Genomic DNA, 27,880 nt, shown 5'->3' with positions numbered 1-27,880 from the left:
GTTACTTTATACAACAATTTCAGAGTGTAAAATTCATTCGCCTTGACTGGGGTTCGAACCCAGATCCCTCAATATTCGGTCGAGTGCTTTAGCCACTTAAGCTACTGAGGCGTCATCTTAAACTACGACTTTTACACTCTGAAATTGTTGCATTGAAATGCACATTAGCGGATGACTCCGTTAAAATTTACTGTTGCGGCATCTCCCGCAGTTTCTTTGGATAATGGAAACTTAATTTTCTTTGAATCAATTTGTTTAAAATTATTGCATTATCGTATTTCACATTAATTTATATGCAAATAGCTGTCAATAGCATTCTGAGAAAGATCGCAGAAAGGCTTATGCTCGTGTTATGAGGTTCCACTGTATATAAATTATGATAAGCTGAGAACACATGCAACATTTAAATGTTATTGATGCTTTACAATCTTCCTTATGGTCTACAACATATTTAACAAACAGAAATGTGCTATGACACTTCGTACCCATGATAAGAGGGTAGTTGGAAAGGTTTTCAGAATCCTTGCCAGTGCAACGAGTTTCCCGCGTAGTAATAGGTAACCCTTTATGAGTAAATACGCCAGGGGTTGCTTTTGGAACAGATATATTGTGCGCACGCCTCCCTGTTGTTGTTCCCATGTAGTGATATTTGAAGATGGAAATATTTGAGCCTCGAACAATGATTAAATACTTCTTAAAGAAAGATATGAGAACAACGGAAATTCATTCTGACTATCAGAACATTCTGGGGGACTCTGGTCCTTCATATTCAACTATTGCCAAGTGGACAAACTAGTTTAAGTTTGGTCAGGACAGCTTAGATGATGATCCGTGTAGTGGTCGGCCAAAACTTAACACTACACGGGAAAATATTTCCAAAAATGCAAAAAAGTCGTCGTGGAGGATCGCCGACTGAAAATGCTAGAAATCGCTGAAGCCTAAGGATGCCATCTGAATGGGCATATCACTTTTTAACTGTGGATTTCGATATGAGAAAATACTAGGTGGGTGCCGCGAATCTTGACGCAGGATCGCAAACGCATAACAAATGAAACTTGGGTTCACTACTATACCCCAGAGACCAAGCAGCAGTCAAAGCAGTGTAAACATATTGATTCACTACCATCAAAGACAGCATAGGCAATACGGTCGGCCGGTAAAGTGATGGCTTTAGTTTTCTGGGATGCGAAAGGGATTCTGCTGAGAGATTATCTCCCCACTGTTCAAAGAATTACAGGATAATACTGTCCTAACCTCCTGGATCAACTGCAGCAAAAGATACAGAAAAAGCCATGTTTGGCCAGGAAGAAAGTCATCCTTCATCAAGACAATGAACACCTGCTCACAAGTGTCGTTGTCATAGCAAAAATACGTGAACTAAGATGCAAATTGTGGCCAGTCCCACCTTATGCGGCTCCATCAGGTTTCCGTCTCTTCCTCAACCTCAAAATTTTCCTGGGTGGATGGAGATTCTCTTCAACCAAAGAAATAACAGCTGAAGTAGACAGTTATTTTGCAGGCCTGAAGGAGTCTAAATTTTCGAGATGGGATCAAGACATCGCTGCAACAATTGTATTAGTGTACAGGAAAACTACATGGGCATGTAAAAGTTCCACCAAGGTAAGTTGTTTATTTCTATTCCAATCCGAGAACTTTTCAAATTACCCTTGTATGTATAAGAGATAGTTTCCTAGCACCTCTTTGCCAAATGCAAATTTGCCGAATTCTTCTTCTTATATTCCTACTACTTTGGCCATTTTTGTCCAGAACACTTTCAAGATAAGTTAACTTCCATCTTCTCCAGTTTGAATGTTTAGCTGAGCTTTCATCTTTCTTGGAAACTGCAAAACCTTTGTTTACAGTTATTCTCAACCCATTCCTATTGCACTGACTTTCCTATGTGTGCAGCAATACTTGCAACCCCTTGACTTGATTGTCTTAAAACTTAGATGATGTGACATTCCCCCCACTTTTACTCCTATTTCCAGTTCTTCTCATGCCTCTTGACCCTTTCCTCCATATATACATTGAAAAGCCCCGGTGATAATGGACGACCTGGTCTTACTCCTCTTCTTAACACTGCCCATCTGAACTCTCCATCCACTGTTTACACCTGGGAAGTCTGAGACATCTACAGGTTTCAGGTCATTCTCCTAGCATGCTACTTGGCTTATAATTCCCTCTTTTTTTTGGAAACTTCTTGGCTCAATGCAATTCTTCTCCTTATTTTGTTACTATTTTATCTCAGGTTCAAACCACTTCCAATATAGGTAAAAAGTGCCCACTGCCCTCTTTTTATGTTTAAATTAGCATTTTTTTCTGGGACACTGCGTAACCTTTGTTTTTAAAACATTTATTATCATCCTTTATCTATTACACTGACATCCCAATGCTCTATGCAGCATTTGCTAACCCTTGGCTGGTTGGAAAACTAAAAGTTGATCATCATATATCATTATAAATGAAAGCTTCAGTTTTTCATTGCTACCTCCACTTTTTCCCATGTGTCTCTGTTTCCTCCACACTAATGATGAACATTGAGGGTGATAATGGACATCCCTGTGGTACCCCTCTTTCTAACTCTGCCCATCCAGACTATCCATCTTACCCCCCAAACTGAGCACTCTGTCACATTTGGAGTTGGCGGATGACTCTGCTATTTCTCTAATCTACACCTATTGTCTACAATGTATCAATTAATTCCACCCAGTTCACTCTATTAAATGCTTTTTTTAAATCTACAAAACTTAAAAAATACATCCTAATTATATTCTACGTTCCCCTCTAATAGTGACCTCATTACTGCTATGGCATCACGCATACCTCTCTCCTTCCTGAGCCCAAACTGATCATCTCCTAAGTAATCATTTGCCCTGCTCTCCATCCTTTTATTGATGATCCTAAGAAACACTGAGTTGCATGCAGAATCATATTTATTTTTCTGTAGTCCTCACATATATGCTGCCTTTCCCTTTTTTGGAAGAGGAACAAACGCTGATCTGGCAAAGTCTGATGGACAAATTTCTCCTTAATAAGTGCTACGAGTTAGCCCATAAAAACCTTCCTCCCACCTTTTCTTAAACCTTTTTAAGTAGTTCTGCAGGAATATTGTCCACCCCCACGGCCGTTATTGATTTCAATTACCTTGATTTCCTTTCAATCTCGTTTTTGAGTAAGCCTGGACCTAAGCTATCCTTATCTATGTTATAATATTTCTCTATATCTTACCTTGTGAGGTAATGCATCTATCATGCAGTTAGTTTCTTTATATATTCCTTCCATCTCGGGGGATCGAGATGTTGCGGGGGCTAACATACTGGCTTCCCACCCAGAGGGCCCAGGTTCAAATCCCGGCGGTGTTGAATATTTTTCAGAGGTATCTCAATCCCTACTTGAGGTGCTTTGTGGAGGGCACTTTGAGTGAGTATGCCATCTGTCGGATGGGACGTTAAGCTGAGGACCCCTTGGCACCTTTCATAAAGAGTAGGCTAATGCCGATGCTGGGTTTTCTCTCCACCCTTCATCCTTTGCTGTCTATCCCCTATGGTGCAAATGACCTCAGCTGTCGGTCGCCTCCCCTAAATACTACTACTCCTTCCATCTCTCTTGGATCTTTCCTGGTTCAAATAGTATTTTTATTGACTGATCTCTGATTGTTATTACAGATTTTCCCTTCTTAATTCATGACAGTGCTTTCATCTTCATGTATAGCTCACCAATTTCACCCTTTCTGTGAAAAATTTCCATATCCTCACACTGCATCTTCCACCACACTTCTTTTGCTTTATTTGTTTGGGACAAATAATTGAGGTGGTACTCCTTTGCCTTTTTCAATAGTGTTTTTTTGACATAATCACTCAAAAGGCCAAACACTGGTATCAGATACTTGACAGCTGCCTTATTGAGGAACAGATTCTACATCGCCTCATCTGGCTCTAAACCTTTGACCTATGCTAATATAATGGCTACACATTTTGCATAGCGAAACAGATATTGATGAGGATTCTGGTTACAATTGTTTCCAAAAAGGTTGTGTTTGTGCATTGACTAGGATTTATTTATTTCCAAATAATCATGTTTTATTATTTTAAATCCATTGTTTTGTTGATATTTTGTAGAGAAAGTTGAATGTAGAGAATGGGTGGGGGACCCTACCAGGAGCAAGTATCATTAATCCCACCAGTACAGCTATAGGGGTTAAGAGGAAATATGTTTGGGCGTGAATGATACCCTACTCCTATCTAACAATGTAATTTGCAATTGATTTGTTGCTTGCTTTGCTACAAATTGCGTAAAAATTTAAGTGGTTTAAGGGCCAGGTTCAGAATTGGCAAATGTCTTAGAACACCATTGACTTCACCTTAGCTGTGTGCCTATGCTGGTTACTTACCTGATTTCCATAGGAAACTGCAACTGGCCCAGGGTATGGAATTAATCCTATGATGCATATATTTCACTCCCTGTAGGGCTTACAATTAGTACAAGGTGAGCTGTGCCCTCACCTATCAAACCAATCTTCCCATCAAAGGCAGAATCTCAAGGGACCACATGATAATTAGGTTCTCCTTCTTTGGCAGGTTAAAAAGAGGACACATTTTTGTGGATAAAAAATAGCTAAGTGAAATTTATTTTTATTAGTTTTAGTAGTCATGTTCAACTTATTAAATTTGGTCCAAGAAAAGTCATGCTTCCTGAAGGATTAAGACTGCAAGTGGCATTTGAATGTTAAATAACTCAAAGGCCCATACTGGGCTTCATCGATACATTTTCTTAACTTTAATGTCATTTGCAGATATTATGAAACTTATGTACGGAAGAAATTCCAGAAATTATGCTTTCTGTGCATTTTTATCAAGTATAGGGTTTGATGTGGGCTCAGCAGAGAAAAAATAAATCACTCTGCATGATTCTGATAATTCTGGATTTGAAAGGTTTTAATTATACCTATGTAGCACCTCAATGTTTGGCTTCCTTGAAAGTAAAATCACCTAATGATTTTTTAAACAAATTATTTGTATGTTAGGAATTTCCAAGCCTGAAAAGCACTGTTGCAGTCCAAATTCTTCCATAAAAGCAAATATAGTTGGCAGGATATATTTTAATTGGCAGGATATAGTTTATGATTAATATACATTTTACACAACTGTTGAACCATTACTGGTGTACAGAAAATTTTTTACCTGATTTACACTGGCCTTTTGCATGATCACTTTCACAGTGTACATTAAACTCACCATATTTAAAAATGGCATTTTCATTTGTCTTTTAAGTATATGCCATATCAAAGTAAGCATTTAAGTTTTCACTTGCAAACTATATACACTCAGAAGTGTCTTGAAAAATAATTACTAGCACTGTCATGTTTCTGCACTATCTTCCGTGTTGATAATAACAACAACAGTTGGTTCTGAAGATTCTTCTTCAGTAGATTCGAGAATAAGTCCAGGTCTAGGGTTTGTGACTTCTGCTGAAGTAGAGCCCAATTGAATTTCACCACCATCAGAAGCCACTAATCTATAAAGTTGTCCGCTACCAGCCATCACCATGCCAGAGGGCAAGTAAACTGTCTGATAATTAGGATTAGGGTTTGAAACATGATGAACCACACTTCCTCCCACTGTAGTGTTTAGATGTATCACCTAAAAACACAGAGACACATGGAATCAATTATTTTACAACTCTCTAGTCTTGAACTGAAGGAAGGGATAAGGGAATTGTAAGCATAGTAACTCAAAACCTGTTTTATGTATTATTAACAGCCTTTATATTAAAAACAGAAGGACCATTAAATTTTGGGGAAATGGACCCACAAAGTGAAATTTTCTGGTTATGTGACCATTTCATCTATTTAATTTTTTATAAATTCAAAAATTACAATGACAATAAATAATTTTATGATCAATTTTTATGCCATTTTTGCATTAAATATTTTTCCCAAAAGTTAATTTTTATAAATATTTTTATTGCAAGGATCTCCTTTGACATGCTGAGTGAATTCTGTGGAAAGCAGTTTGTTTAGGAAATAAAATACTCCATAACTGAAGTTCCAAAACAATATTTTTGAAAAATATTATTTTGAATGTAAAAAATTGTTAGGAATTTTAGAGATACAATGTGCTTTCTTGCTTTTATACGTGCTCTTATTTTAATTCTTGTGCACAAAAAGAGCTCACACTTTAAGTTTGGAAGTATTTACAGTATACCATGGCAACCCTTTTGATGACAGTAGAAGAAAATTATCATCAGAAAGACAGGTGTGTACATATGATTATTAGCCACTCTGCACAAAAGGAAACATATCCTTGAAAAGTAATCATTACATTTATATTTAGTCATTGTTAGTCGGGAAAAAGAATAGACATTTCCTGCAATTTTGTGAAGGCAGAAATATCGTTTTCAGCAGAGTTTATGAATATATTTAATTGTAGAAGTAGTGGGGAAGAAAGAAAAAAAACCTAATGTGAACGGAATAACCAGATAAAGTTTTAGGAAGTACATATGGTTTGACTTGGCATATTTCTTATGCAAGAAATACTTCAATCAGCCCCCATTTATAATTTATGATTAGTTGACACATGGCCTCAACAATTTTCAAATCAGTGAATTTCAGGTAATTACTAAACATTTATGTTTGCAAGTCATTCCTGCACCAATGCAAATAAAATTGAGCTATTTATCCATCCATACATTATTTGTTTTAGGTTTGAAATGAAGTTTCATTTGACTAGCATTTCTGAAATTGCCATATAAGGAGAATTATTTGTTTTGGTCGGTTGAGAAAGCCAAAAGAGAAATGAGCCTGACAGGCCGAGTGCCAGTACTCATTTTATAATGGGTAGCCTGAGTTTTGGAGAATCAATGCCCTTTAAAGTAATTTAATATTGACGCATGTAACATTAAAATGAAATTTACAATAATTATGCATATTATGAGTGATGTTTTGTGGGAAGTACTCACCGAGCCAGCAGTAGCTGGAAGAGCCTGTCCTCCCACAGTGCCAACGACTATTGTTGCCGTTTGATTTTGTCCACCACTGGAAATAATTTCTTCAGCAACTGCATCATCACACATTTCCACTTCTTCTTCACCTTCTAAAGATTTGGCTTTTGCAGATTTTGATTTTTTCTTAGAGTCATCATGTTTTTCAGGCACATTCTGAAAAATTAAAGTTTCATTATAGTCCAGAGGTTATGTAAGTCAAAGAAAAAGAAGTAGGGAAGTGAGATAATCAGAAAATTAAATAAATCAAGTGTAAATGGCCATTGTCATTGAAATTACAATCATGCTTTACTAATTCACAGTTGTCTTCTATTTGTGTATTGAATTATTTAAGAGAGAATACCAACCTTACTATAATATGAATGTTCAGGGGTTAAAATTCGATTGATGCGCTTTTGACGAGCTTGATACTGCTCTATCATTAGTTTTTTCTTCTTCTCTTCTTCTTTAACCTTATAAATAAAAAAAATTAGTTCCAGGGCTGCTACAAAAATCATTCCAGCTAGTGGACATTCGTGTATTTCTTTAAATTTTTCTTACCTGCAGTTCTTCTAGTGTTATCCTTCTTCCAACTTTGGCTGAAAAAGACTTCAAGTATTCTTCTGTTACACGCTGACCTTTTCTTACCCAATCATCATCAGTTATTTCTAACTCAGAACAGTTCCCATCCTGTTCACCTTTCACTTCTGTGGTACTTGCTGCTTTCTTGGCGGCACTAAAGGCTTTTCGTGAGAGTTTTGATGCAAGTTTGTGCTTCCGAAATGAAAAATCTGGCATGTGATGAACAGCCCTTACATGCTTGCTCATATTCCCTTGTGTGTTGCATGCATACATGCAGAAAGGGCATGAGAATGGACGCTCATTGGTATGGATTATTTGATGTCTCAGCAAATGATGCTTTGTTTGAAATACCTGAAAAAATTAATTTGTATTAAAATGAGTTATCATTCTTTTTCGAGGGTAGTTTCAAAAGTCTATGAAAAATCAGAGAGATGGCACCATTGGTTATTTTCAAAGTAGCATCTCTCAAGGAACACACTTAAGTTTCAGCCCGATCAACTAACCCAGATCTATTTGCTCTCTGTTGAGTGCTTAGTTGAAGTTGAATCATTCACATAAAGTGATTTCCAAAGAAGAGGCAAAAGAGAATTTTGTGTGTTGATCAAACATTCATTTTATTAAAGACAAATTGCCTTAAGAAACTAAAGAGAAACTTTATAAACATCATAGTGAATCTCTGACTTCAATTTGAATTATTTATACAAGGTTTCAAAATATTTGGCCATATGAGTGCCAACTGCTGAACATTCTAAACGCCCTGTTGAGGTCACAACTCCAGAAATGATGAAACAATATGGAGATGGAGGACAGAATGCTAATTCTGTAGGGATCTCAAGTGAATATTCATACAATATTTTCCATCAAAATTTGAACATGTGATTGCATGATCTGCAGAATGGGTGACTTGAATGCTCACAGTTGACCAAAAATTAAATTATGTGACCTGTTCCAGGCTTGGTTTTGAATCTGTTTTAATAAAATGCACTGGATTTCAGGCATCATTTTGTCACTGTAGTCAAAATATTGATACACCATAACATGCCAGAAAACATGGAATAGTCAAAGCAGTGTGTACCAGCAGAGCCTGGACCAAAGAAGGCAAAAACCATCCCTTCAGCTGGGAAGGATCTAGCGATTGTTTATGGGGTTTTGCAAGGAATAATAGTCATTGGTCATTTGGAAAAGGGACGAGCCATTACAGGTGCACATTGTTTGCAGACTGTTTGAAAACTAATCTGGAAGAATACTGTCCACAACCAGCCCTTAAAAAGGCCCTTTTCCATCATGGCAATGCACCATGCAGTCTGCAGCAGTGAAAGCAAAATTCAAAATTTAAGGAGCTAAGATCTCCATCTCTCCTGTTCTCCATATTTGGCTCCTTAGGATTACTATATGCTTTCTCTTATGAATGAATGACTGGCAGGAAGTATATTATATTCAAATGAGGACATGACTGCAGAAACAAATGCCTACTTTGTAGAGTTAAAACAATCGCATTACTCATACTTGGAATGGATCAATAAACTAGCGCAGCATTGGAAGACTGAGGATCCCAACATTGAATAATGAAAATAGTTTATCCTGAAAAATGATGCAGATTTCATTTTTGCACATATTCGTCAAACTGCCCTTTTATTATAACATAGCATCCAAGAGTTCACACATTCAAGCGTTCCTTTTTCCCCTCCCACATTATGATCATCTTTCCTAAAATATGTAGCGTCAAATCTATTATTTCATACAATATTAATATACATGTAAACCCAAATATTTATTGGTAATCATATGATTTGGATGAAACTGTTCTTCTAAATGTAAAAGGCCATGATGAGGTGGAACAGTAATAATATATTCGACATTATTCATCCACACACATATGAGAATTAGAATTGTAAATTTCCTTATTTTTTTGTTTATACAAAGCCAAATTCATTGATAACTTGTCTTACCTAAATGTGTTCATGATAGTATTGAAATCAAGCTTAGCAGTATCTCAATTCAGGTAAGACAAACTTATGGTTCAGGCTTTTAATACCAAGTGATGTTGTCTTAGTTCAAGTGCCTCCCCTGGTCCTAATGCTTTCTGTTAAACAATCTTCAAGTTCATTTTGTGAGTTACCATTATAAAGTTAATAGTAAGAGTAAATAGGAAAAGGTTTTTGAAATAAATAATTTTTACTTTTTGTGAAATTTAATTGAGAGGTAGGTAGAGAAGGATGCAGATGGAAAAAATGTTAGTTAAGCAGGAAGTAGGGGATAGGAATTTTGGATCGTGAAAGTAAAAAAACTATATATATATTTTTATATGAGGATATAGAAATCTGTTACACCAGAAAATAGTGAATAAAATATGCAGAACTGCTTTTAAGGAGCATGATGAAGAGTACTAGTTCTTAGAGACCTTCCAAAACTTTCTGATCCACAGGTGTGCATTTCGTTAAGGCGACAAAATTCATTTCACCTTTGTGTATTTCATTTTTTTGAAAACTCTTGGGAACGCAGGACTATCTTTTTAATTTTATTCATTATTTAAATTCTTATGATTGGTAAAAACCATAGCTCACCTTGTTACATTTATCGCAAGGAAAATTGCGAGGAGCATGTACACTGTTAATGTGTACAGTCAAACGGGCTGGACAAGCGAATGATGATGGGCAGAGCTTACACTGAAATGGGCGCTCTCCAGTATGTGCCCTCATATGCTCCAAGAATGCACTTCTTTGTTTCACCTGTGCATTACAGACAGGACAAACGTGATTATCAAATTCTCCTCGGTGGACCATCCGAATGTGTACCCTCAAGTTGTTGGCACGATAAGTCTGGAAGCCACACTGTACAAAAATAAAATTATTCATTTGAAAAAATTAAATAAACAACCATTACATTAACAGAAATATAGACTATTCAGCTAATATAATATTTAAAGCACAAACAGTGAAAGTTAGGAAATTGTTAGGTTTCCCTTTACAATCATCTCGCTAGAGCTAGCAAAATCAATTTTATCAAATAGAATAAAAATCAAGCATCATACAACAACATAAACAGAAGTAAAATGAAAAAGACGGCCAAATATACGGAGTACAAACCTCTTCGCACACATATTTGTCTTTGCGCTCATGAATGCTCCTCACATGTTCCCTCAGAGTGGAATCTTTGGCGAATGCTTTTCCACAGTATTCACACACATGGTTGCGTTCCCCTGTATGAACAGTCATATGACGGGTCTTATCAATTTTTGTATAGGCTCGGTAGTCACAAAATTCACATGGAAAATCACGCTGACCTCTATGTCTCTTGATATGAACATCTGAAAATAAACACCACTATTAATGAAAGGATCTCAACCATGAGGCATAAATGAAATCCCAAATATGATGCTATATGCTCATGTATTTATTTTAATTATTGCCACATACTTAGGCCAGATGAATGCGGGAAAGCCTTCCCACATTCTGGGCAGGCATATGGCTTGAAACCCGTGTGTTTTCTCTTGTGAATTTCTAATTGTGATGGACGATTAGTCTCGAATTTGCATTCCTGTGGAAAGAATTCGATATCATAGCATAGTTATGCAACGAGGAAAGTATTATCCGAGTACTTCATAGCTTAACAATGGTAATGCATATTCTTACTTTGCAAGAGAGTTTTCCAGATCTAGTTTGCTTTGATGGTCTTCCTCGACGCTTCAATGGTTTTGAGCTATCTTCCTCTGAAAAGATCAACCAACAAATAATATCAAATACAAAAAATATTACAAATTGTGAAAACTGTGAAAAAAACACTTGATGCCCATCTAGATTAGAATTATTGTAACTTAATACTAATGATATGCTCGCAAAAAACGTAATTTTTGCATTGATTTTTCGGACCATTAATGGCAAAAGTGAAAAGCAAAAATGTGGAGGGAAATACAGTTTATGATAACTGTGTGATTTATATTGAGCAATACTAGGGATTAAAAGCAAGCCTCTTCTCTGCAAAGAGAAATTAATTTACATGAAAAAGCAAACAGAAGTCCTATGCCATTGAAGAATATATTGATACAACAATGTGGGATTTCATTTGTAGATCACAGTCATTTAGTTAATTTCATGTACTTCACTGCATAATAAAAGAAGTCTCCAAGATTAATCGGTGGAATTACGTAAGGCTCCCTTTCCTCAGTGAATTCTCAGTTAAATGGAATGCTAATTGCAAAGAACAAGGAAATAAAGGTGCAGATTGGGTTTGTATATTCAAATTTAATTACTACCTAAAAATTCAATATTTTATGATTGATTAAATGAAGAATACAATCGCAAGTATAGGGAACAATTGAATATTTTATGAGTGTTTTAGCAGTTTTAAAATCCTGTGATATTGAGTTCACCTGCAATAGCACCATATTTTGGAGTTGAACAAGCAGATATCCCCAGTTAGAGCAAATCAAAATGAAAACAATATTCATTCACCCCCCACTTCAAGGCATGTTACCACAGAAACCAGGAGAGTACAGTACAGTGGACTGAAAACAAATGTCATTTCATTGGATGAGACCAAACCCCTTGAGTACTTTGTTTTCTTATCTGGCCCACAGATAAAAGGAAATATTTATATTACAGCATCTTCAAGCTATACATCAACTTGTAAATTCATATTATAGAGAAAATGTTGACAAAAAAGAAAATACTTGTTTTTAGATAAGTGAGACTACAGGACCATTGGAAGAACAATGTAACACTGTAATCACCTTAAAGAGTCTGAACTCAATATTTGAATTACAAATGTTTTACACTAGGAAGTAAACAATGTATAAATGTTCAACCTATTTATCCCCCTTTTTATGAATTAAGCCACTCAGTGGTTTTGCAATATCCACAGAAAGCACTGGAAATTTCAATGACTTAAGTACTTGGATTCTACTTGTTTTTACACTGCTAAGCACTCTCCCACCCAACTTCAGAAACCTTATTTTTTTGTTGTGTTCTTCATTTTTGCACCTTTCTTAAACTTCATGGATGTCCAAAGCATAAGTTTTGGAGGTCACAAGCTTGACAGTGAGAGAAAATGCGATTTGAATTGCCATTTGATATCACCCCACTAATTGTCCTTCATTTTCAGGACTGACTCTTAAAATATTGACTACTAACCATCTGTTGCATTTTCTTTGTCATCCACTGCTTCAGCTTTTACTTCATCAGTTTCAGCGTTTTCTTTGGAATTTTGAGATTCGCCTTTTTTTAAAACCTTAGCTGGTGGGTCATCAGCATTTTCTTCCAAATCACTTTCCAAACTTTCCATATTAATTATGTAATCTGATAATTGTGACATTTTTCCATATTTTCTTGGCTCTTTAACCAGACTGGCAGAATGTACTTCCTGCATATTCTTCCCTTCCTCTCCCTCCACCACCTCCATTGTGACTTCCACCAAACTTGCTGCCAAATCATATTCTCGAGATTTATTTCTGGTAAGAGTTGGTTCTTGAATGGCTACAACACGACCACTAGGTACAATTTGGCCCTTCAAAAGTTTTTTAATCGCCACATTTGCTTCTTTAACAATATCTTGTTTTGCAGGGTCTTCAGGTACATCTAAAAATGCACATAAAAAGAAAATAATTAGTGGTATTCCAAAAACACCTTCAAGATAAAAGCAAATTGAATGGTTGAAAAATAAAACAAATATAACCCCCTAACCAACAAAACCAGAGGCATGCAATATATTAATTAAAACCGCGGAGCCCTGTTAATTGAAAAATTGATAACATCCAATCATGAAATAGCACAATAAACACCAATATTAGTCCCCACATTGCTATAAATGATTACATTCAATGCGCCCTCTTAAATAACAACTCAACAGATGTTTAAAACTAAAGTTTCAAAGAGCAAATATTAAACTCTCTCAATTATGAAATAATTTCCTGACAAATAGCTATCGCCATGAAGTCCTCCAGTAGGAAATAATTTGTCTGAGATGCAAGTAAAAGTTAGATAGCACTAAGACTCCGCACTTTTTCCCAAATAAAAGTAGTAATAAATATCCAGAGTTTTTTTTATACTGCACTAATGAGAGTTCATAGAACATCATACATCCGTGTTTCATCGAGACGATATTATTATCTCATAAATGGTCTTTAATGCTATTTGAGCTCTCTTACCTTCATCACAATTAAAGTCGGAAGAGTTCTTCACCGTAATTTTTAATTCTTCATCATCGTCCTCATTATTATCTGAAAATCAAGCGCTAATTAATTCAAGTTCTTATATCATTAAGTACGACTCCTTTAAACACAGCAATTTACCCTTAATAATATATGTAGAGATGAACTCTTATATAGTAAATTCGAATGCGATAATTCATAGGAAAACAATTTCGAGTTGTTATGAAAAACATTGATGAAATCATCTTATGAGAAATTTTACTTACCTACGTTATTATCATTTTTTGTAGGCGAAGGCCTTAATTGGGCTTGAATTTTTTCAAAAGCAGCTTGCTTTAGATCATCAGGTAAATCTTTTAGCTTTTTTAGCAATAGTTCAACCTAATAGAACATAATATTAAACATATATAATTGTGGCCATGGCAAAAGTTCTCATACCAAAAGCGTTAATATCTACGTAGAGAGGAAATAATATGCACATTAAGATAATTTTTTTAATGTCTTATTTCTGAAAATAAGCATCAAATTTCGTTTAATAGCAAACCTCATCAAGAAGAACAGCTTTTTCATCAGATTCCATCATCGGCTATGAAACTCTTAACGTGCAAACAAATGGCAATGGCTACCTTTAAAGACGCAACGCGATGCTCAGTTAGCTGAAGCTAGCTACTTGGTGGAACAATGTGTTTGTGTTGGTATTACTGAAAAAGTAATGGTCACTACTGACTGAAGCGGAGCCGTAGGATAGCTTGCTTAACTGCCCAGTAATGTGTGGATTCAGAACTAAGCCGTTTAGGAAATGATTTGAGCGTGGATTGGAAGCTTTTGAAAAATATGTATCGAGTAAATGTTAAGAGAAGAAGACTTGAAATGGATATTTGAAATTCGGTCGGAAAAGAGAGGAAGTTGCAAGTTGTGGAGATCCGGAAGAGACCGAAATAGTGGGTGGGGTTGCTTTCGCTCTGGGTGTTTTCTTCCTTCGATATCCTATCCAATTTACTCCGAAAGGAAATGTATGTCACTAGGTCCGGACCGTGATAGCAGTTAATTCCTGATTTCTATGGTCTAGACTTATGGAATGGTCGGGTATAAAGAGTTGTCAGCGTTCGCTCATATCCAGTAGAATTTACTTCAGGTGTTTCCCAGAAGTGTTATCAGACCTCTTTTATTCCTACTTTACGTTTACGGCAGTAACTCCGTAGTCACTAGTAAGATAAGTTTATTTGCCTACGATGCAGTGATTTACCGTGATATCTGTGATCCTGAGGACGCAGTAGCTTTACGAGCTGACCTTAATGCTATACAACGCTGGTGCGACACTCGGCAACTACAATTTGAAAAAATGCGTAGTCATGGATTTTGTAGACTGCATGAAATACCTAGGATTTACCCTCACTTACGACCTGAGTGAAAATACGTCCGGAGAATGTGGAAAAGCTAACCAAAAATTAGGATTTATGAGAATAGTACTGGGTAATGTGATGAAAAGGTCAAAGAGAAATGTTATCATTTATCATATATTGTAAGTGTATGGGATCCTCAAAAAGTTGGATTGATTGCTGAGTTGATTCGCGTGCAGAGTATATGACTTAGATTTGTAAAACGTTGCTATGATAAACTTAGTATCGAATCAAAGTTATTAGAGGATCTAGGCTGGGAATCACTCAGAGCGAAGGTTAAATTTCATATTAAATCTCTTGCATAAACTTGAAGATTGTCTCTTTAGCAGTGATGTTAAAAATGTATTATTATCCCTACACACTACAGTAGGCGTATTTGTAGAATACAAATTTAAGATTTCATGTTTTCCAAGAACGATAAGGGACCAGAATAAAATTGTCCGAGCGTGGTCGAAGTATCAATATTCGGGTCGAAATTAGTCTGGTTCAGTTCATTCAAAAATTAACCTCCTGCTACACACCGTGGCGGTGGCTTGCAGAGTACTAAAAATATAAATATCCCTTCCAACTGACGGCGAACTCTCTGACCTCGGTAATGTCCTTGCTCGCCAACCCTCGAGTCGCGGGTTCGATTCCCGCGTATGTGGATTTCCCTACTTAGGATATTTGAAACTGTCCTTAATGTAATGTTTAGGGGTTAGGTGGAAGAATGGACTATAAAGTCTTAATATTGCTGATGTAAAGTCGTTAATTAAATTAACAAGCTCCGTATGAAATGCTCTCAACATTGCAAGGGATACCTCCGAGAAATTTGATCACAGCGGAATTCGAAATCGGGTTCACGGGGTGGGAAGCCAGTATACTACCTAGCGCACCATCCTGATGCTCATTTTTCTAACCCGGGCATAATCTAAAGATATGAATGTTATGTAATCCCGAAATTTGTCACTTCATAAAATTTGCTGTCGGAGTTCACGATTCAACGTGTCTTAGCTGCCATCTGACCTATTAAGATCAGTATTTTTAACTTCTAACATACTAAGGCTGCAATTGCTCCGTTTTACCGAGAAACCGAACTTCTGTTTATGTACAGCTATACTCAATTATCTCAATAGTTTCAGCCTCAAATTTGTGGAAGTTCATTTTAATAAATGAAAAAGAAAAACTTTGTTCCAATCCACCACTTTATTTCAGGTACGACTAGTTTCGACGCTACGGCGTACCTGAGGATGACGCCGTAGCGTCGAAACTAGTCGTACCTGAAATAAAGTGGTGGATTGGAATAAGTTTTTCTTTTTCATTTATTAGCTACACTCAATTTTACTTAAAGCCTGGCGGTGCTGGACATCCAACTTTCTCTTAGTAAATCGCTCCATGAGTCCACCCGCAATTCCTCTCTGTCTCAGCACCATTGTCTATCTCTATTCGCGGGAGAGAAGAGGGGTGGAATAAGGGAAGGGCGAGGGCAATGAGCAATCGTTCTAAGGGATCCATTTCACATTAAGTGCTCGCGATCCATCCTCATCCCCCTTCTCCCCTATCGCGGCAATTAGGCGATTCCACCGCAGGTTCTTTCATGTCCAGCTCGACCACCGTCGTGAGCGGGCAGAAGTTCTCGTTGCGAATGGAATTACTAAGTGAACTGGATGGCGATACGACAGTGGTAAAAATTCATGGACTGGATCACGACTTGAAACTTTACCGTTGTGAATTAAACTGTCTTAATTTGGTATGCTTGCAATGCTGAGCGTTTGGGGGAGAGGTGGTTTTTCGACCTTCCGTCAAGTTGAGATTCCATTTCACGACGATCGTTGTTTGTTAGTGTGTTAGATATAATTGGTACGACTTACAAGCCCAATAACGAGAACGTATTCATAGACATTGATTTGGTAATCAGTCCCACATTTGCCTGTGGAGGATGGGCGGGCTTTTTGGATTCGGATAGGCACGAGGGATTGCAAGCGAGGCGGCCAGGAAGCGGACTCGGAATTTCCGTATCTGCTGGCTGCAAGGAGACGGTGGTAAGGCAGTTCGAATGGCCCGGCGCACATAGCGATGTCGTGGTGGACCCATGTTTTGATTTCCGTTAGCGTTTTTAACCAGCAACCTTGTATTCGGTGACGCATCATTTTGAGCCAACCTTACGGCTGGCGTGAGTGGAAATCTGACCCGTCCTAAAGGAAACCAGTCGAATCGCGACAAGTCAATCGGGCCCGTGGGAGTGAACTTCGTTTGCTCGAGGACGACCGAAAGGAGCATTTATTAAGACGAAGGGATCTAAATCACGCCGCAGAACATATGAACACGCCTTAGACTTTAAGGAATGGAAAAATACCCAAGAATAATTTGAAACGTTTACTCTTTCTGTGTTTTTATCTTAATAGACGTTTGCGCTTAAAATAATACTTGCAGAAATATTGGATTACTTTTGATCGCTGAGATAATTTTTATTGTCCAAGATGATGTGTTTTGGCTCTTCTTGATGATGCTCTTCAGCAGCTTTGGTTTTAAGCCTTTCGGCAAAAACTTATCTCGTTATGGTTTAGTTTTTATTGTTGTTATTATCTTGCTCCTCTCGCGCGCATGTCTTATGTAATGTAAAAAAAGGATAGAAAATGCTTTTTTGTTTACCTTGCGCACCAATGAGTGTGCACACCTTAAACAAAAACCTAATGCTGCAATCATTGTCGCATGGTAATTAATTTTTGCCGCATATTTGCTTTTTATATGTACTTCCATGACAAATGCTTGTCACATTATATCCTGGCCATTTCATGTTCAGCTGTCTACGACATCCTTTCGTCAAAATCATCCCCCCACATCGAAATGCCCCTCACTCGCCACCTCCCACCCTCTCGGCAGCTCAAAGCTCCCCCTCCTCTTATCTCCGCCCACCAATCCCCTGCCTTCGCTGAACTATTTCCCCCTACCCTCTTCATTCCCTGGCCGAGAACTAACTTCTACGAAGACATCCATTTATTCTTTAAGCTCTGGTTGTTGAAAGGTGGGCTAAAGAGAGGGTGGCCTGTACGGCGCTGAATACGTAGCGAGAGCGACGGAATATCGCCGATGTCTCGAATAAATCAAGTAAGTGTTCCTTCATTCTCAATAATCGGTAATTTTTCTCAGTAACGTTAATAATGAATTAAGTTGCTAAAACGGATTTCCCGCACCGTCTTAATTCTACCCTGAACTTTTTATTTCCCTCATAATGTTCACTCCGTCTTTTCATAGATAAGTAATGTCATAATAATGCTGGTTCACGTTTGAAAGGATATATTTGTACATTCCTTCTGCAGTAACTGAATTAAGACATCGCGGCAGTTAACACTCGAAATTTGGGAAAAGCGAAATTTGACGCGACTTAACGGGAAGCGTATGCTCTTCTCTTTTTGAGTAATTGTACTGTTCAGACTTGTTTTACTTGGGGGAACTAGGTCCCTGTGTGTTCCTTAAATGAATGTTCGAGAATCGTGAAAATACTTTGGAATGAGCGCATTGAGTAACTTTTCATTCGCGAATTTTATGGTCAAATTTCATGTGCGTAACGAGAATGTTTTAAATGAAAACATGCCAAATATGAATTGAATCTCATATTTAAGGATACTCTATTTAATTTATTATTTTCGTTGCGACTATCTTTTTTTCAGTTCACCCGAAGGTGTAATGTCGCAATTGGAGAGAAAGAGATAAAAAGTTTTGAGTATTAAGCTTCCAGGTATTAGTTATAAAAATGAATCTACCCGATTTTAATACGTCATGTCCGTATCACTTTATGAACTTGCTAATTTTAAGACTATAATAGCAAAATCTTAAACTAAATCAATAGAATATTTTTTCCAAGAACTTATCCTTACTGCTCTAATGCCTTGCAGACGCTTGAACTTCAACCAGCCTTTCGTATCACTTGGACTCACTACCATTTAAACTAGGGAAAAATGCATTGCATCGCCATTTGACTAAGTTGAGAGGCACACATCGCAGTTGAAGACAAGAATGATCTCTTGTGATCAGCTGATCGGCGAGACGATTTCTGATACTGCTTATACTTACTCTGGAAAGGTAACATAATTTCTGCGCATTGATTTAACCCTCTGTGAAATTCGACAACTTGGAAGATTCATTTAAATGGATTAATAGTAGTTTTCAGCCGCGGGTGCAGCCTCTATCCTGAGTAGAATGGGTATCGCTCAATAGATTACTGCTATATTCCGCCTCAGAATCAACTGTAAGATTTTTCTTTGATAAAGACTAATTATTTGCTCCGATTGATGATTTTATATTTCCGCCTGTTTTTGATGGCTTTTGTAAAATACTCAAATCTACGTCATGAATGTCTGCAAAACCTGTTGGGCATTGCTATGCTGCTTCTAAAATATTTTTCCTGGCAATTTTTAGTCGACGATCACTGCATTGATTTCAGCTTCCGCATGTCCGTGCTGATTATGTAGTAATGAAGATATAAATAATTTAATTCTGATTATTATTATTATTATTATTATTATTATTATTATATTAAGGGTTGAACTAGTCTGTGCTTTGTTCATCTCTACTTATAGTTCTTGTTTGCTTTCTCTTACAATATATTTTTATTTTTGTGTGCAAATTTAGTGGTTCGTAAGCTTAACTGCAGGCATTTTCGTGCTTCGCGTCCTAAATATTATCATAAGATTTCATATGCCGATCGTATAGCGTAATAAATCGTGAAATTATTTATTACATAATTATTTGTTACCGATGTGATTCACAGCATTTTTTGATTCGGTAATTTTTCGTAGTTTCAATGCGTTTTAACAAGGGGATGTTTCCATTGATTCTCCACACGACGTATCAGCCGTTATGCTTGGAAGTGAATTCTCACTTCTACAAAGTGACCTATTCCAATGAGTTAACTTCCATAATTGTTAATTCTATGGTTAGTTCGAAAAATAAATCTTGTCAAAATTTCAAGTACTTCCATAGTGTAATTAACGAATGTGCATTTAAATAAAAGAATCTTGCTAGTTTTGTTTTTATGCAGATTCTTAATGTCACTGCACGGGCGCAGTGTCTGGACGAGGTATTCAGATGGTATGAACTCAATTAGAGAATTCTCGGAAATTTACTCCTTGGCCTCTCGAATTTTCGCGAGATTCATTTTCTGAAATTTCCCTAGCGATACAAATTGTCCACTTTTCTGGATGTTATGGGTTGAAATTTAATAATTACCAATCTTTAGGAAAGCCTAAGTCAAAGCAGACATGTCAAGATTTATAAATATTTCTCTCCTTCAGTGTTTTTGAAGATGCTGAATAATTTATCGAAATGTGGTAACGCCAAATAGTTTGTATCGTGGATATATGCGAAGTTTTTAGAAATTTAATTTCCACAATCCATTTTTGTTTTGGACGTAAATTAGTAGTTATAAGAAATCTTTCGTAGGAATTAATGCCATCACCAGGCATTTTTGTGTTATTTTTATTTTGTTAATTTAGATTTTTTAATATTCTTCGCGAATAAAGACTTTCAATTTTCTCTTCTAGTAAGGTTGTTTCTCTGCTGAAGCGGCGGTGCATTTAAAATGGACTCAAGAAACTTGCTGCCGCAACAGTCGCTGATAACTTCATGATGTTATTCTTAGACTTATTCCAATATTCGGAATATTCGAAGACTCGTCGCACAATTTCGCCCTTTCAACGGGAGAATTCTCGAGCTCGCTGAATATCTACAGATCGGACGAGAGCAAAGATTTGGGATGAGTGAAGAATGAAAGACTGTCGTGCTATGGAAATCAGCTCATCGGGGAGATATCATCTCTAAAATCTCAAGCTGGACCTTGGCTCTTCGGAAAGGTAGTTGCAATATCGCATTTCTACTATTTCATGCACCAGTAAGATCTTTGAATGTATTTTTCAGTATTTCTTTATCTTTTTACTAGTCTCATTTTTTTACTTCTATATTTTAATTTTCTTTCAATTCATCATCGTTTTAATTTTTAATTTGAATATTTTAAGGTTTTTAGTTTTTATTAAAATTTTTGTGACATTTTTCAATTCAATATTTTTAATTTTCATTTTATTTTATCACTTGTTTTCTCGTCAAAAGTCCACCTATTTGATGCTGTTAGCATGAAAAATGTTTTGACTTAGTGCATCAGTAGCATTAAAATACTTAGACAACTGTGAAAAGTAAATTAAAATTTTAGGGGGATGTATTTTAAGTGGTGTGCCGATTGTTTTGACTGAGGAAAGCTTTTGTAAAGTTAGGACTGAAACTGTTTGAAAGGTGTCGGAGATGAAGCTATTATTTTAATTTCCTATTTTCTTCAAAGTCTGTTATTGTGGAGGCAATTCATCAAATCTGTGAATGTGGTAATTCTTTATCGATTTTGCGTGGAATCGCCCATATTTTACAATATCTTAAAATAATTTAAGCTAAATCAAATTTGGATTTCTTTCAGACTAAAATAAACGTAGACTTGAGTTAACTCAAGTATATTACCTTGTTGGGGAGCACATTTTTTATTCATAAAGTTAACCGCAGTGCGAAGGAATGTAAATAATATTTGAATTTTTGCTTATCCCTCCAGATACGAGTTAACACGCTCAATTTTAGAAAACCTGACTGACCTCTGCTTCACATTAAAATTAAGTGACACGTTATCTGCTGAAGCAAGGGGCACTTTCGAATGATCATTGAAGGTAACTGCATAGTTCGAAAGTAGCTGGATTGAATGGCGTTGATTACTTAAGGCTATATTGAATGTTAAAACTTTTTTTAAGAGCCGCACCATGTTTGACTAAAAATATCTCCGAAACAGTTTACGTCGAGCAACAGTAATATTTCTTTGTAACTTAACCTGAGACTATCCACTTCTAATTGGCCGATTTTAAATCTTTTCTGCTTTCTCTAAATAATTACTAGTCACAAGAGTATCACTGTCGATGTTTAATGGCATATTGCAGCCGATCAATTTTAAGCATTTAATGCGTTCAGTGTGCGTAGTTCTTAGATTTGCATATTTGAAGGAATGACATAATACAAAATTGTAAATAAATGATTCTGGTTGAAATTATTGGGAATAATAAATGTAGACCTGAGTAAATTTTGAGGCATCATTTTTATTAAATTTGACGTCCGTTTTACTAATATTTTATGTACTCCATAACATTCTCTCAATATTTTTATCGATGGGGCTTTAATACCCTTGTGTATCCTATTTTTTAAGTCGCAGTTTCCTCTCATATCGCTTTAGTCTCCTCAGCAGCTTAGTGTGTCACCCAGTTTGTAAACTGATTTCATGCAACTCAAGTTTTCAAGGAACTGTTTAAACAATCGCTGCGCTTGCAAGGCGATCGCCTAATACTATAGGCATATTTCTGAGACCGCTGTATCAAAGAATCTTTGAAGAAATGTGGCAAAGTTGTTTGAAATATGCTGTACTTTTTCTCGGATCGAGCTCTGATAAAAATTATTGCGATTAGTGATTAAAAATTCTGGCGAAATCATATATGTAACTTTCCCCCCCTCCCCGTTCCTGTAGTAAATTATTTTTACTAATTAGTTATCATCACTTGACTGTTTCCCCATTTAGTACAGCCATTTAACCCATTACGTAAAGCGAACCTTATAAAAAATTAAGACAGTTGAATACCTTTAATGTTAATTTCTCAATTAATTGTATGCAATAACTGTGTATTTACGTGGCTTTACTGAATAACTTGTATGAACCCGTATATTTGGAAATCGGTCACTGTATTGAATGGTTGACACTTATGCAAGAGTTGTTTCTTTGATGTCAAATAAAAGCACAGGTCTTTGGAATGGTCAAGTGACTGGCAAGCTGTAACTTAAACGCTTTGATTTGAAACACATAGTTTTAGGTGCCACCTGTGAATTCCATTCCGAAATGATTGACTAAATTTTAAAAATAGTTTCCCAGAATTATTGCAAGATGAACGTGAATCCTGGGAGATTCCTCCTCTTCTTGATCTATTGCGGTCGTCTCTCTTCTTGGTACAAAATTTCTCTCGCTATCCAGAAATGAAGTCTGCCAATAACAAGAGGCCATGTTTGAAAAATGGAAAGTATTTTCCCCATTTGTGGTAACTGGATGGAATATTTTTTAGCTAGCATATTTCATTTCAATTAAAAGTATTATTTTACTCTTGGGGAATTAAATCCATGCTGTCAGCAACTGTGCTTCAATTTTCTTTCATGTCAAATATAAATTTTAAATGTACTTAAATCTGGTTTTATTTTTAAAAGTCAAATGTCCATCAAGCAAAATAATGAAACTTTGTTTGTCTTAGTTTGCTTCGTAAACACTAGCACGAATTTAGTTGAATTTAGTAAATTAAACTAAAACTCATTAAGTAATTCCTTGTCTGCTGTTGCTAACCAAATTCACATTCAATTTAAATTCAAATTGATTGAATTACTTAATTGTTTGTAGTTACTCGACTGTTGTTGAATCACCCTGTCGCCCACCCATACTGCCAAGGTAGTACATAAAATACAGTAGAAATAGTGGAACGTATATCTAAATAGGGAATCAATCCATTGAATGACCACCTCGATTAATTTTAAATATAGAATATTTTAAAAAGATACATTGAGTCATTTTAAATTTGAATTGTTCATTGTTGTTTATTGTGCTTCAATGCGTCCCTCCAAAAACTTCAACATTGAATGCATGACAATCATGAATATAGCTATCAATAATGATTACAATCCTAAGCTAGTTGATAAATTACTTCGGAAAAAACAAAAATCAATGGCCATAAATAGTTTTTCCTCCGCACAGTCCACATTATCTAAAGATTTTAGCTGGTGCTCGATCCCATTTCTGGGAGATATATCATACAGGATTTCCAACTGCCTACCCACCTCACTCAAAGCAGCCTTTTATACACTCCTAAACCTCTCCAAACTTCTAGTCAATAGTAAAGATACACAGGATAGCCTTCTTAAATCGGGTATTTATAAACTGAAATGAGAGGTTTGCAACACTGTTTATGTTGGAGAGACAGGGAGGAATGTTAAGTTTAGAGCCAAGGAACACGCATGGTGTCACAAAAATAAGAATACCAACTCTCTTTGCTAAGCACCCACTAGAATTCAACCACAGCAGTGACTTTGTCCCAGAATGAGTTCGTATCGTCCAAAATCGTATAACATATACTCTCAAAAGAATTAAAATGGACGCTCACAAGGAAATGGAGATTTGGAGGCACGTAGCAAATCCCAACTTAACACTTGGTAACAAGCAATCCTTCCCGTCTCCCTCCCTACTTTCTGAGAAACTAGCCTGGAATTGGGCAAACCAACCCCTCAACCCACCCCTCTCAGGCCCTCCTTCCCCTCCCCGCCCCCACTCTGTTCTGAGCATGTATATTCTTGCACTGTTTGTTAAGTAAATTTGTACCTGATGATGCCGCAAATCGGTTAAACGCATTGTACCATATAATAATAATATGTGGAAAAGTACAAAGCCTTTTTAGAATGGATATGAAATACTTCCATGAAGTGAAGCCTGAAACGGTAGAATATAAAATAATGACATTTAAACTAAAAGGTGTAATGCAATGGAACATCATTCGCGTCAGTTCATTTGAGGCACTAAATACAAGAGTAAATTTCTTACCGGTGCTTTTCAGTTTGATCATCCTTTTGGAATTAAATTATATTAGCTACCAAATTCTTAGTTATAATGATAATTATTATAATTTTACTAGCCCAAAGGAGTGGTCTACAATAATAATATAGGATATGTCATAATAAACTAGAATTCAGAGTTCATATTCAGAGAAAGTTGAAAAAATACACAAATAAACATATTTACATTTTTATCGTATATTTAGTGATACATAGGTCTTTTCGTAGGTTTTCTTTTACAAATCATATTTTATACTTTATAAATTCGGATACACTATAGTAATTTTTCTTGGCTAGAGATTTTGTTTTTTGAACTGTTATATATCCTATGTCTAGGTATTTCAGTGGTAATTTATTGTTAGGTTTAGTGACTTTGGTCCTAGTCTGGCAGCTTTGGTTAGATGGAAATTGGAAATCAGGTTTGACTGGGGTCTAGTATGGTGACTGTGGCAGTGAAAATGCGAGTCTAACAGATGTTTCATGTGCATTGCGGTGAACAGGATGTTTATGGATGAATTGTATCAGCCTAGGTTCTTGAAAGATTGGAAGGGCAGATGAAATTGGAGGTTAAGATGCAATGATGTGAATAGCCTTCTTTTGCAGTTTAAATATGACTTGGGAGAAGGTAGAGGAGCCTTTAGCCCTCAATGATACCATATGTAATAATGATTTATGTTGATAATAATTTGATAGTTGATTAATGCCCAAGGAACAAGACATCATTCAAATAATTTTGAGGTACTTTTGAAATGAGACAGGACATTAAAAAGCCTGATGAAATCATTACTAATGTAAGTGTATTTGGCATTATGTAAGTTTTGCTTCCAGAGCAATTTGAAGCATATGTCATTGAATTTTATTATGTACATATTCTGTATATTTTGCTGGTTGGTTAAGTTATTTTATTTTTTGTTAAATATCATATTCCTTGTGGATATATTGTTGTATTTGTTTGGCAAGATTTCAAATTCATTATAAATAATAAACTTTGTTTTAATTTTTCAATAGCCATATTTTTTGTAATATAGATATAGATGTAATTTGTAATTTTGTTCAGGGTTAATTCATGATAGGTCATTCTGATCCATTGGATAACATTTGGTAACTCGCACATGTACAGTGACTTAACTATTTAGTTAATGCAAGAAAAGCCTCTCATTATTCTGTTAAAGAATTTGATAGTAAAATTAGTTATCCCTTAATGCTAGATATCCTTAAAAGCTTTGTTTTAGTGTAGCTGGAAAACAGCCAGGGCTGGGTTACTTGAGTGAATGTCTGTCCCTGCGACAGCAGTTGAATGCATATTTAAAAAGTCAAGCATTTGGTCTATCATATGACCTTCTTACATTTGCTGTATACTTTATATTTTGATAGTTCCTTGTCAAATAAGTTAATCTGAGGTCACTAAATGTTACTTGAATGTAAACTGTCGCTATGGTAGTTAAATGCATATTCAACAGGGTAAAAATTTTGTCCTGTTTAAATCCCTTCTTGTATTGGTTGCATGCTATCATATTTTGATAGTTATTACATTAGTCAGTATTCAAGATTCAAGACTACATTCATGATAGATTCAACATCCTGAAATTCAACAATTTTTTTCAGATTTGATATTACTGGGTCAATTAAAATTTAGTTAAAGAATCTTTAAATATTGAAATGAAAAGTATTACTCCAATTTATTGGGGAAAAGTATTATTGTAGAAAAGGATACAAATTTGCTAATAGTCTCCCTTTGCAGTTAGTTAATGTATAGATTTTCTCAATTTGTCAAAATCAACTATCAATACATATCTTGACTAACTAAGATGGAAAAATATCAATAATAAAAAAGAAAAATATGAAAATAGTTATCTTCAATCAATAGTCAGCTAATTATCAACTATGACACTATCACAATTCTTCTAATTAAAAATTTTATTTTCTTTTTACAGGACTTATATTATCAGTGCTATGTCCACCTTTAAAAAGCTGCTGCCAAATTGATCATGGTGTATTTGCTGAATAGAGGGAACCATCCTGCACACAACTTAATGAAACTTCAATAATGGAAACTATTCTGTGCATCACTTAAGACAAATATGTCTGATCCACTGTATTGCAAGCTGCCATGCCAATAAAAGTCTATGCATGGTAGTAAGCATATTTTACTTTTACATGTTATCCTTGTCTTTTTTTAGTGAAACTATGTACTCTTTCTCTAGGGAAATAAATATTTGTTTTGAACAATTTGAATTTCTTTTAACCCTGGCCATGGAATTTTTTGCTCTGGACTTAGAATAATTTTTAACTGATCACTTTTTACTTCTGGCCAATCAATGTACATGAAATTTAATACATGATATAATGATGAAAAAAAATTATTTCATCAACTATACAATATTTTTGAGCAAATATAAAAAGAAAAGTAAAAAAAATGGCTAAAAATGGCACATTTACACCAATTTTGCTGCTTTCTGAGTCAAAAAAAGCCTTAATATATATCCCATAAGTCCTATTTGATTAAAACCAGCTTCTGTCCAGCATTGAGACTTTGGTAATTAAAATTTTAATAGGGTTTAGAAAAAAATTTTATTTAACCTGAAAATAATTACATTCTGTTTACAAAATTATGGTGAAGCAAGTGTTGAGTTCCTCTCCTCGGTTTAACTGTCAACAATAAAAGAAACAAAAAAAATTTACACTTGCAATGCAGGTGATATGCCAGAAGCAGTTTACTTCCACAGATGGATCTCCTGGAGGGGTGCAATGTAGTGGTTCCAAACATTAAATCCAAGAACTCCTGTTCAAGCCACTAAACAACACACTTCCAGATATCCACCTGAGCTAGTCAACTGCTCCCAGAATATGACCAGCATTCAATAACTTGGTAAATAGTTTCTATGTCCTGTTTATTGCTGACAGCTGCCTTAAAGAGGGAACATCAAAAAGTGGTGTCCTCTTGTCCCCCCTCCTGCTGCTGAAGCACCAAGGGCAATGTTGTCTTTCGGGTACAGATAGCCCAGCGCCAGCACCCATTGCTGGATCTGCATTTCCAGATGAACTGAAAAATAACAAGTATTCTGACTAGCATTCCATTGGATGAGGGTCGACTTTATGTGCCCTGGCAATGACGACCTGCAACCAAAGGCATTGTGAA

General features: G+C 35.9%; 1 protein-coding gene and 1 long non-coding RNA gene across 3 annotated transcripts; one reads left to right on the top strand and one right to left on the bottom strand.

The window, feature by feature from the left end:
• The first annotated feature begins 693 nt into the window (after positions 1 to 693).
• On the top strand, positions 694 to 26,906 carry LOC139693986 (uncharacterized). Of its 2 annotated transcripts, XR_011702082.1 has the most exons (6): positions 694 to 1,620; positions 18,094 to 18,192; positions 18,756 to 18,823; positions 18,981 to 19,167; positions 20,628 to 20,936; positions 26,676 to 26,906. It is a non-coding gene; the product is annotated as an uncharacterized lncRNA (long non-coding RNA). The 2 variants fall into 2 exon arrangements; XR_011702081.1 differs by lacking the exon at positions 694 to 1,620 and having other exon boundaries at positions 17,932 to 18,192.
• Positions 5,092 to 14,332, bottom strand: LOC139693893 (zinc finger protein 714-like). The gene is made up of 12 exons (XM_071592213.1): positions 14,250 to 14,332; positions 13,972 to 14,086; positions 13,703 to 13,774; positions 12,690 to 13,133; positions 11,193 to 11,269; positions 10,977 to 11,097; positions 10,647 to 10,867; positions 10,125 to 10,391; positions 7,540 to 7,911; positions 7,347 to 7,451; positions 6,958 to 7,155; positions 5,092 to 5,639 (listed from the first exon to the last, which is right to left on the bottom strand). Exons 1-12 carry the CDS (start codon positions 14,286 to 14,288, stop codon positions 5,358 to 5,360), a joined length of 2,313 nt encoding a protein of 770 aa, XP_071448314.1. The 5' UTR covers positions 14,289 to 14,332; the 3' UTR covers positions 5,092 to 5,357.
• Positions 26,907 to 27,880: the final 974 nt, after the last annotated feature.

This window comes from Hetaerina americana, unplaced genomic scaffold, assembly GCF_022747635.1.
Source record: "Hetaerina americana unplaced genomic scaffold, ioHetAmer1.1.p SCAF_5, whole genome shotgun sequence".
Taxonomy (NCBI): Eukaryota; Metazoa; Arthropoda; class Insecta; order Odonata; family Calopterygidae; genus Hetaerina; species Hetaerina americana.
The sequence above is the reverse complement of the archived record's forward strand: the minus strand, read 5'-3'. Positions and strand labels throughout refer to the sequence as shown.